At 38.5% G+C, this 12,474-nt stretch overlaps 1 protein-coding gene across 2 annotated transcripts in view; it reads left to right on the top strand.

Annotated features, from left to right (window-relative positions):
- Positions 1-563: 563 nt before the first annotated feature.
- LOC101735452 (protein enabled) overlaps positions 564-12,474 on the top strand; it is a 68,640-nt gene continuing 56,729 nt past the window's right edge. For both annotated transcript variants that reach the window (XM_062675743.1, XM_021353440.3), the window contains exon 1: positions 564-905. In XM_062675743.1, the coding sequence (XP_062531727.1) occupies positions 901-905 (5 nt within the window). In that variant the 5' untranslated portion in view covers positions 564-900. The remainder of the gene's footprint in view (positions 906-12,474) is intronic.

Genomic DNA, 12,474 nt, shown 5'->3' with positions numbered 1-12,474 from the left:
AGGCAGACATGCATACATCGATACATACGTCGACCCCAAGGACGTTTACGGAGTCAGAAAACGACTATAAGTCCGCCATTTGGATTGGCGGCCCGTTAAGCCCCAAAGCAGTGCCACTCTTGTCTTAAATTACATTGCTGGAGTCATGTACTGTGCCACGGGTCCCACAATTGTCACGTACAGGCGGCGCGGCGTGGCACTTAATTCACACCTCTAAAGTTTGAAATACGCCGAACGTCACCATCGCCTGATCACGAGATGACTTAAACTAGTTCCGTCCCAACATTGTAACTCCACCTGGTAGCATTATTTTCTTGAATTAAATTTAACTTATCTCATGAACGGAATGTTCACTGTTCCGATTGACTGACTGGTTTCTGTTGGTAAAGATCGATAAAACGGACCTCCAATATAAGTTTAGTGTTCACCTTTTCATCAAAGGTTTTGTATGTATATTGATCAATAAATATATGCCTCTGTAAGTACAATGTGTTTCTAGTAGTGTAAAAGTGTTGATGTATTTTACGCAAATGTAAAATTCACTCTGTGGAAACGGTCCTTTTAGTAGATCCGTTAGTCTGTTTCGGACTTGTCTGCAAATTGGTTCTCCCCGAACCCTGGGCCTGGTTCAATGATCCATTTTTATTTCCACTCGTTTCACAACGGCGCTAGCGTCATCTCTGTGCGACTCGCAGCCTTTCGAATCCGGGAATCGGAGTCGGAAAAAATTGTGTTTTTTGACAAAAATGGCTACCGCACGTAGTATTCCAGACGTATTCGCAAGTCGGTAATAATATAGTAATTATGTGTTAGTGAAAAATGCAAATAGCAAGTGAACAATTGTGACGTGCTGTGCAATAGTGCATACGGATTGATCTCAACAAAGTACACAGATTCAAAATGAGGTATGTATCGGGTTCATCGGACGAACCTTCAAAACAAATAAATATTATTATTAAAACCATTGTATACACTTCGATCTATTTATGTTCATTTATAATTTATAAGTCCAACGTGCTCTTTTTTGTTCCCGTCTGAGTTTCTTGACCGATACAATAACGTAAACAGACGAGCGCGCGGTTGCAGGTCATCGATTAGACGTATATTATTATTTAAAATATGCTATTTCATGAATGACATCCTAATCAAAGGTTGTTTGTTTCGATTAATCTCAAGCTTCTTGATTCACTAGTAATTAAAAAGAAATATTTTGAATTTAGAACACTGATTTCTTCGCAGTTTTCGGCCACACGCGAAGTGCGAAGCGTGTTGCATTTTGTCTTCGGGTTTTCATATAATTTACTTAAATTCACATGACCTTGTATTTTACCGTAGCAATTTGTTCAATTGGGGTTTAGAACTATCCTGTGGGGACGACATGACGGCGTTTCGGAGAAATGGGGTGGCTTGCGAGCTCCCCTGTAGGGTGTCTTTGTTTCTAATAACATTAGCCCATATGACTAATAAATTCACCCCACCCTTTTTAATGTGGAGCCAGCTAGTTTCGAGCTAAATACACGTGTTATCAACATTGAAAACAGCTTATCTATAGATATCATTATCAGTTAACACAATTAGGTAGGGAAGGTAAATGAACTTAGATTTGAAATTTAATCTGATAAATCTGTTATTATTCGGAAATGCATATTTTGTACTGTAAAGCTTTGTCTAATAAATGGAGTGTTCTGGCTTTATAATATGCTTATTAAGGTGGTACTTGAAAATACTTCTTAAAATTGTTATTTTTATTGTCAGTGATCACTGTCAATGGCCAATCAGCCAAACTGCTATATATTGCTAAGATGTGCTAGAAATTGGGAACTTACCTTATATTGGTTGGTCACATCATATTTATCTTAAAAACATGTGGTTGTATCAATTACTCATCATGTATAATAGTCACCTTAGCAAAAAACACTAAACCAAATTTAAGCCTGATGTTTATTTTATGTAATGTAAATAATAATGATCGGTGGTCCAATAAAGAAAAATTTTTACTGAAAATCAAATTTATTTGCAACCATGAACACCTTCACTTTATATTTTATTGTGAACTTGATTATATTTTTTAGTATGTTGATACAATGATACATAAATACAATAATGAGTTGTCATCAAGGTGTAGCCTACCCGTGCTAGGTCTAATCCTTTCTAATGTGTGCTCTAATTTTATTATTTTTTAACATTATTGGTCAATTATATTGTTTTTAATTAGCCTTTTACCTTGTCTATCAATGATTTCACAGTATTCAGACAATCTGACCAACCCAAAATAATTAATTAAATTGAACTTTAAGCAATTTTGTTATTTTCCTCAATTGTTGATTTCAAACATAATTAATTTGTATAATGTTATTTTGTCCTTGCCCTCCATTGAGGAGGCCCATCATAAATTTTGGATAATCTTTAATTATTGTTTTGAAAACGGAAAATGGGCCATATCATCATCATAAATGGCTCTTGTCAAAGTCACAAACAAAAATAAATATGTAATCAAAATAATATATATATATATACATACTTGAATGTGAAACCCGGACCAAAAAACTTTTTTTCTGGTGAACCTGATTATTAAATGAAATGAAGGTAATTAAATTCTCCTAAAACAGGCCTAATTTGCCTAAAAGACTAATTGATAAGTTTCAATTCAATTTCAATGTTTCAATCACAAATTGATAAGAAGCAATTATCTGGATCAATAAACATACTTTTCACATGTACTTAACTATACTTGAGACCTTAGAACTTATATCTCAAGGTGGGTGGCGCATTTACGTTGTGGATGTCTATGGGCTCCATTAAACACTTAACACCAGGTGGGCTGTAAGCTCATCCATCCACCCATCTAAGCAATAAAAAAAAAAACATTTTAAAGTGTATCAGATGTTTTGACTCTCAGAAAATTATGTTGAAAGATTCTATTACAGTTAAATAGAAGTAGATGAAGTATGTTAAAAAAAGTTAATGGTATGAAACAATACTATTAACTGTATGAAAATACTTAATGCCAGCCACCACTTACTTTTTAAAGTAATGCAAGTGCATATTAGTAAAAGTGTCTTGTATGCACTTTCCTAACCTTTACTTTTGCTACCTTTCCTAAATTTTATTCTCTTCAGTAATTTTTATGTATAATAGTTTAGTATAAATCGGAGACTTAGCACCAGTGCTGTAGGTAATCTCAGCAATCTGAACAATAAATACAAGGACAATGATTGTATAAAATAATCATTAAAGTATTGCAATTGTATTTCTGTTGACATTGAATTTTCTAGAAATATATTAGTCACACACAGAAATAATTAATACATGTGTAACGAGAATATATTATGTATTCTGCTCATTATGGTATTGTACGGGTCATTCATTCATGGAGGTATTATTCTGGTGGTATTCATTAAATTTTTATAGGAAACATATACTTCTCCTCTTCTTTTTCTCCGCCTTATCCCACTAGGTGGGGTAGGCATAGCTAATTTTTCTCTTCCATTATCTTCTATCAGCTGTCAGCTTAACACTCACTCCTCTCTCCCTCATATCGTCATTCACACACTCCATCTATTTCTTTTTCAGTCGACCTCTTCCCCTTACAAGGCAGAGGCCTTGCACAACCATTTTTATACATCTCCTAGTCGCATGCATCTTCTCTCTACACATCACATGTCCATACGACGTTAACCGTCCGCTCTTTAATTTGTTAATTATCGGGGCTACTTTCACACTTCCTCTAGTATGCTCATTCATCCATTCCATTGTCAATTCTTCTCACATCACACATCCATCTCAACATTCGCATCTCTGCCGCATGCACTCCTCTTTCATGCATTACTTTCGTCACCCAACATTCAGATCCATACAGCACGACAGGTCTAATGATCGTTTTGTAAATTTTCCCCTTGAGCTGAAGGGACATTGCAGAGACCTGTCGCCATTTCACTGTAGTAAACATATACATTATTACAGAATCTTATACGTCAACACGAGTCTCCCTTTAACCTGAGTCTAAAGTCTGAAGGAAATGAGTCTAGAATGGAGCGTAATTTTCCTCCGCCATCTTTCCTTCTGCAGGCTTCATTTTGTTTTAAGAAAGAATGCGGCGGTTCTCAAATTTAGCGGACAATTACAACAAAGTTGCACAATTTTTGTGTTTCTCAATCGTAATCAAGTAGGCCGAATAAACAATTTCTTTTTAAACGTAAATCGCGGTCCTCCATAAAAGCATTCTATTACTGGCCGGGATTTACACGTGGTTAACGCCGTTTTTTTTTGCTTATATGGGTGGACGAGCTCACAGCCCACCTGGTGTTATGTGGATACTGGAGTCCATAGACATCTACAACGTAAATGCCGCCACCCACCTTGAGATATGAGTTCTAAGGTCTCAGTATAGTTACAACGGCTGCCCCGCCCTTCAAACTGAAACGCATTACTGCTTCACGCCAGACATAGGCAGAGTGGTGGTTGGTACCTACGCGTGCGGACTCACAAGAGGTCCTACCACCAGTAATTACGCAAATTATAATTTTGCGGGTTTGATTTTTCTTACACGATTTTATTCCTCCATCGTCTTCGAAGTCTTTCTTTTAATGATGTAACAGTTTAAGTATTTAATTGAGATAAACGTCTACTCCGCCAATATAATTTTAACAATGAAAGGCCCCCACGGCCCACCATGAATGTACTGCATAACGACGGCCCTACGCTGACCCCTTTGCAGGAGAACAGCTAAGGGTGATATTACCAACCAGTGCGGACAATACAGACCCCCAGAGCTCATTCCCCTCCTTCAGTCGCGCCCCTCCTGTCCTCAGTGTCGTAAACACCTCTATCCGAAAAGATGACCATCTTGTTCACTATGCCGAGCCACGACATCCCGTGTGCTTAGTGCGAGTTTTTTAACGTTCTCGATAGCGTAAAAGTTAGCTCATATTTGTATCGTTTGCGTACGTTTGCCGCTAGGGACGCTGTTCCAACTGCATACAAAACAGGCTTAACTTTTACGCTATCGACAACGTTAAGAAACTCGCACTAAGCATACTGTTGTGGCAACTAAAAAGGCCACTACCACATCTAGATAGAAACACAATAACCTATTTGGAGGAAGTCGAAATAGAAAAGAATGATATCGACGCTTGAAAGGCAAACGTGACTAAGCAACAATGCGTGAACTTTACAGTAGACTAATTTAAAGTTGAAATACCTGGAAAAAATTAAATTTTAACGAATCTAGCTGTAGGATTGAAATGATTTTAATAGACCTAGAAATATATATTTTTTGCGCATCTAATATGGTTATTGCCTATCATTTATGTACAAAGCAGTTATTGTCGCTTAGTCACGTTTGCCTTTCAAGCGTCGATATGTATATTATGACAGTGACGAAAATAAAGAAGAGAAAAAATGTAAAAGACTATAAACATTATATAGAAAAGCGCGTTTATTTAAAGAGACAGGAATAGACATGAAAGGCCTTTTCTGTCTTCGGCTATTCGAAGTTGGTGGGATTCTGGTCAGACCCAACACACTCGACTTTTTTCCTTTATATCACACTAGCGACCCGTCCTCGCTTCGCTTCGGAAACTGTAATTTATTATCCACTATTTAATGGATGTTATTATACATATAAACCTTCCTCTTCAATCACTCTATCTATTAAAAAAAACCGCTTCAAAATCCGTTGCGTAGTTTTAAAGATTTAAGCATACATAGGGACAGAGAAAGCGACTTTGTTTTATACTCTGTAGTGATTACACATGCAATTGTAAACTGACCAAATGAAAGAGTCGATTGTGATTCAGCTTTCGTTATTACACAAAGTTTGTAACTATAAAAGTTAGTTAAGGCATTATGAAATCCTTGGTCGCGACGGTATGCAACCGAATCTGTTGCGTGTACTTCGTTGCCCAATTAAAAAAAACCTGTATTCGGTCACGGTTGCGTTTGATGTCACCGAGAACCGGTTGTAGCGTCTAGTGATGACAAATCCTAAATGTCATCCCACCTGTCAGGTGTCAAAATAATTAATGATTTTTTTTATTATTGGGTAGGCAAGTCGAGCTTACGATCCACCATCTTAATATTATCGAAGCCCCTAAATATCACAACATAAATTCCGCCACCTACCTTGAGACTTGATGTGGTCGAAGTCCCAAATATATTGTATATGCTTACTGCGCGGCGGAAATGGGCATGATGTTGGTACATAGCCATACATTCTTACAACATCATACCAAATTTCGGTCGGTAACCGCATTGCGGTAGTATGGTACTCAGAAAATACTGCTGTTACTTTAGTAAAAGTTTCAGTCACCTTTTAGGAGAGACGGGTGGTACTATCATTGCGAGGTAGGTGTGGTTGATGCAATGATTGATGGCCTTGTTTTAGACGCAATATACTTTAGAGGCCTTAAAATGCCTTAAAAGTCCAAAATTATAATTTGCGTAATTACTGGTGGTAGGACCTCTTGTGAGTCCGCACGAATAGGTACCACCGCCCCGCCTATTTCTGCCGTGAAGCAGTAATGCGTTTCGGCTTGAAGGGTGGGGCAGCCGTTGTAACAATACTGAAACCTTAGAACTTATATCTCAAGGTGTGTGGCGCATTTACGTTGTAGATGTCTATGGGTTCCAGTAACCACTTAACACCAGGCGGGTGAGATTGTCCAAACATCTAGGCAATAAAAAATAAAAAAAACACGTTACTTGACTCTGTAAAGCACCTCTCTTACGTCCGTTCCCATCGATCCTGTCGGAGGAAGGATCCTTCTGGCAAATAATGATGACGGATTTTACGAACATCCAAAAACGCACGTTCAATTGACTTTGATGAGATCGTATCCGCTGCGTCGAGGAAGTATCAATTAAAACGCAAATTTCAATGGTAGTTTGGGGTGTAAAACAAGTGCGTGATAATTTTTGTGTGTTCATGTAATCTATATATTGATACATGAAGCAAAAACTTTGTACCCCTTTTCACGAAAATTGCGTGGACGGAGGAATATGAAATTTCTCACGCTTATAAAGAATATTAGAGAAGGAGTGCAGGATGCTAATATTTTTTTTAAATTAAGCATAAAAATACATTTAATCAATAATAATAAAACACTAGAGGTCTCGCAGTAGTCGAAATTAGACTATAATTAATTGGAATTGTAAGTTTGTACACTATTATGATTGTATTTTATATTTCTATAATCACAAATTTCGTCAAGGGTACACTTTAAAAAAATATTAATAAAGACTAACAGTATTTAATCTATTCTCAATTTGACCACAGACGTAAAGAACAAAAGTTTGACAATAAATGGTATGCATGCGTGTGTGCGTCAAATACATGGTATGTAGTGTGTGTAATGTTTTCTTTATTGATTTAATGTATCTTTTATGCATTATTTTAAAAATATATTAGCATTGTGCACTTCTTCTCTATATTCTCTATAAGTGTGGAAAATTTCATACTCCACCGTCTGCGCAATTTTCGTAAAAAGGGATACAAAGTTTTTGCTTCACGTATTAATATAAAGATAACACACACTACCATGTATTTGACAAACACACTCATGCATACTATTTATTTATTGTCAAACTTTCGTTCTTGACGCCTGTGGTCAAATTGAGAATATTTTTTTTTTATTGCCCTTGTAGGCAGACGAGCGTTCGGCCCACCTGATGGTGAGCGGTTACCGTCGCCCATGGACTTCAACAATGCCGGGGGCAGAGCTAACCGCTGCCTACCGCGATTTAAATATTGTTTGTCTTTATTAATATTTTTCTATAGTTTAGTCTTGGCGAAATTTGTGATTATAGTCTTTGAAAATAGAATCATAATAGTGTACAAATTTACAATTTCAGTTAATTATAGTCGAATTTCGACTACTGCGGGACCCCTAGTATTGTTTATTAAGTAAGTAATAGGGCGCCAATAGGGAATAGAAATTTCACAGAACAGGGCTCAAGGATACGTCATCACGTATGACGTAATTCGGGCCAATATAAGCCACGAAATAGAATAGATGACTTGCATTCTATAACCGATTTTGATTGAGGGCTTTAGGGAATTACATATATTTTGACTAATTTACCTGGTAACAATTATTTCTGAATAAATTTTTTTGGGACGGAAGTCATTAAGGACATTGAAATGCGAACACTAGCTTCATTAAATACTAACGCAGTTAAATTGCTACATGAGGAAAGATGAATGCTCAATGGGATACTACGGAATTTCAAGCTCTTGAATGGACTTATTGAAAAATATACGGAAGCGAAGAAGCTGTAAACCCCCAAATGACATCACTACAAAATAAATGAGCTACCCAAAGGAAAGGTATAGGCCTGCCTATTTCTGCCGCGAAGCAGTAATGCGTTTCGGTTTGAAGGGTGGGGCAGCCGTTGTAACTATACTCGAGACCGTAGAACTTATATCTCAAGGTGGGTGGCACATTTCCGTCGTGGATGTCTATGGGCTCCAGTAACCGCTTAACACCAGGTGGGCTGTGAGCTCGTCCACCTAGCTAAGCAATAAAAAAAGGCTTCGGTAAGTGGTGTCCGCATTAAAACAAATAAGACAATAATTTAACGAAACCCCAAAAGTCACTTAAATGTATGGTTGGAAATTGGCAATAGTCTGTCACAACTCCGAGTATATTAGGTAGCAATAAAAAGGCTTATCTTGTGGCTGAGTTAGCATACGTACCCGGAAATCGAATCAAAATCCACTAACGGGAATTCGCCACGGTCGCTTAGTCATTAGGAGCGCTGCCGTGATTGAAAACTCCGCTTAATATTAGGTCATGGATTGATATTACCGAACACTCCTGTCGGCTTGTGTAGTCGTGGCCTAAAAGATAGGATGTCCCGTTTATTTGTATCAAGCGAAGCCACTGTGCCAATGTTCAAATCCTGTAGACCAGGGGCTCCCAAACTTATTTTGTCTACTGCCCACTTTGAGAATAAATTCTTATGTAAGCGCCCCCATTTTTTCACCTACCCATAACCACTGTAGCGAGAGCTCAGTCAGTGTCTAAGAGTCCTCCTAGATGAAATTACAAATTGCCTCCAAGCCTCTACACCACGCCCCCATTTTTTTTTTCTGGGTCTCTTATCGCCCACTTTGGGAAAGGCTGCTGTAGACGGCTAATAATTTTTCTAATTTACAAATTCGGTGATAGAATATTATGTGTGTTTTATTTATTTCGTATATTTTCGGGTGCTTATCGATTAAATTTCCCTCCCGATTCATAGTTGCTCCCGGATTCCGTCGACTTAACAACGAGAACGCTTGTATCAGACCCAAGGGCGGATCCAGCTTTGCCGCCAGGAGGGGGTCACATAGTCAAATTTTCGATGCGTTCATTCCGCCATCATACAAAGTTATTATATTATATTAAATTAATTAAATATTGAAGGTATGTAGTTACATAAAATCTGTATGGTGACAAAATATATAAATAAAATCATTATGTTCAATTAGTGGTTCACCGAAGTCTTGGAAGCAGCTCAGGGGGGGTCATGGGGGTCATGACCCCCCCCCTGGATCCGCCTTTGATCAGACCGGCCGTGAGCTGGTTAACGCATCTAGTGCAAAAACGCAATGGAAAATCATGTGACGTGCCGAATCTACGATTGATTACACAATACGAAGTAAAACAAATCTTTTTACTTAGTTTAGTAAATGAATGATACTTTTTGTTCATAGCAAACTAGTATCTGTATTAGTATTTTTACTGGTGGTAGGACCTCTTGTGAGTCCGCGCGGGTAGGTACCACCACCCTGCCAATTTCTGCCGTGAAGCAGTAATGCGTTACGGTTTGAAGGGTGGGGCAGCCGTTGTAACTATACTTGAGACCTTAGAACTTAAATCTCAAAGTGGGTGGCGCATTTATGTTGTGGATGTATATGGGCCCCAGTAACCACTTAACACCAGATGGGCCGTGAGCTCGTCCACCCATCTAAGCAATAAAAAAAAACTTTTCACCCCTCGATATAATAATACAGATGTATAATTATTTTTTTAATGACGATTTGCATTGCATATTTCGCTTGCCCGTTTTAGCGCCAGCATGCATGATGTCAATGACATTATATGCCTCATCCTTCCGGCCTGAGTGTTCAGAATTTTAAAATAATGTATTTATAGTTTGATAGTTTTTTTTTTTTTAAAAAACATATCGGGTTAATTACGTAGTCAATGCGAGATGTGGCCAATCTGTTGTTAGTCACCGATTCTATGGAATACAGCTACCCGGAGAAATGAGCATCAATTGACGGTTAAAGCCATATTAGATTTATGTAACTGCTGTCCCGTTCTGAAAATTAGAAATTGTTTTTGAATAAGAAGGTTTCGCGGCAGGAATAGGCAGGAATACCCCAATGGACTCACAATTCAAACGGCATGTTGGACGTTATTCCTTCATCGTGAATGTTTTCAGTGTTTTTAGTTTATTTGATTTGCAATACACAGCCTGCTATTTTTATTGCTTAAGCGTTTTCGTATGTAAGAAAACAGAAACTAAATCACATAATGTTTCAATTTATTAGTATCTTTCATTGAGCGGTCGCAAAAAGACGAATCAATAATATTTAATAAGCATTTTTCAAATTGCAGCCCGAATAAGATCGACAAACACCAGACAAATCCCGTTTCATTCGGAAATATTCTTGGTACTCGACGTCTCGTGCGACGCAATTATATTTGAGTTCGCGGTTTGATCGTTTTTTTGTTTGTTTTTGTTCAGCGATTTCTCGATTGGTCTGTGATATTGACTACACCCTTCAGGAATGCTGAACGAAAGCTAAACTCAAACGGCCGCGTGTGACTCAACGCTTTCGGCTCTTAACCGAGAAGAAATGTATTGTTACGCGCTGGGGTTCGGGATAAATAAAAATTCGACTCGATGACAACTTAAAAACTGTATTCAACACTTAAAACACTTCACAAACACTTTAAAACTCTCAATTCGCTTGTTCCGCTTCGCTTCGGGTGATCCGTTCGCTGTTTCGCTTCGAGTAGTTCCGATTACTGACTGACTGCGTGCCATATCTGCAACGATTTTATAGCCGATACCTCATCTCTAGAATTATCGAGAATATTCTACACATCTCTAGTAGTAGTTTCCGCTATCTGTTAATAGATGGCGTTGTACTTCTCGAGCGTTCTGGGCGCTACTAGATCCTTCGATGTTCGTTCGACGATAGATAGCGTTACTCTTACCGGCGTAACACTACCAATGCTGATAGCCTTGAGAGGCTATTTCAGCTTCGTCCTAACATGTAGGTGAGCTCACGGGGCTCAAACCGGAGTGTTGCTTACACTGACCCTAGCAAGAGCCGTGCTTCGCAGAATCTACCACCGGATCGGAAACGCGACCCACTGAGAAGATCCGGCGAGAAACTCAGTGGGCTGTCTGTGGGTTATTCGCTCGTCGAGCCCTTCGTCGTCAGTGACGAGTTCGGCGAAGACGATGACCGGATTCTTCCTAAAAACGTTCGTACATAGAGTAATTTTTTTAGGGCCCCCGATGTTTGGGTAATCTCTGTATGGATTTGATTCAGTAACCAAATGGATCGATTTTGTTTAATATGAAAGTAAATTATGCCGAGGTTCATAGTTTATTCAGAGGTTTGAAGTGTTGCGCCGAGGGTCGCTTATTCGATTCCCATATCGGGCAAACATTGTGTGATGAACAAGTATGTTTGTCAGCCTCTGATACTCATAACACAGGGAATCCTAAATTTGGGCCGGATGACCGTGCGTGAATTGTTCGCAATTATAATATAATATGTCGGAGACGGTCATCAGTTTGGTAGCTAAACGAAACGCAGCACGATTGCCGAGAGATGGCAGCACGATTGCGGTATCGTCGGAACTCGGCTAACTTTGTGCTACGACAGAGCCTAGCCGATGGAGGCGCGCAGACGCCATCACACTTACCGACCAGCCTTCTTGAAGAGCGGTGCCTCCGTCCTAAGAACTGTCATTCGTTTTCGTTTCCTAACCTCAAGAGAAGATTTCTAAATTGTTCTAAGATAACAAACGTGATTGGTGTACTCAATATTTCTCTTAGCTCGATCACCCTATTTGCCGCTTTGATGTCTGACGATGGTGTTAATAATTGTGGCTTCGCCGATGTATTTATATTTAAAAGTCGTCTGACACTTTAGGCAGTATAAATATGCGTCAACATTACCTAAAACCCGATTTATATATGGCTAGTAATGCTAAGTATTTCCGAAGTGTAACTGTCATTAGTCATAGCAACATTGTTGGAGTGAGTGATATTTTCTGAAGTTATCCGCCTCGTTGGAGCCGTTAGACAAGCGTTATTCTTAAGATGGTAGCGGGGCGGGTTTCTACATGGCTTACGGATGAACTCGAATATATTAAAATAGCGTTTTTATTAAGCCCGAATATCATTGATTCATAATATGATTAATAATAATAAATAAATAAATATTTACTAACAATCACGCCA

This window comes from Bombyx mori, chromosome 24 (assembly GCF_030269925.1).
Source record: "Bombyx mori chromosome 24, ASM3026992v2".
NCBI classification, from domain to species: Eukaryota; Metazoa; Arthropoda; class Insecta; order Lepidoptera; family Bombycidae; genus Bombyx; species Bombyx mori.
This window is presented reverse-complemented; position numbering and strand designations above follow the sequence as displayed.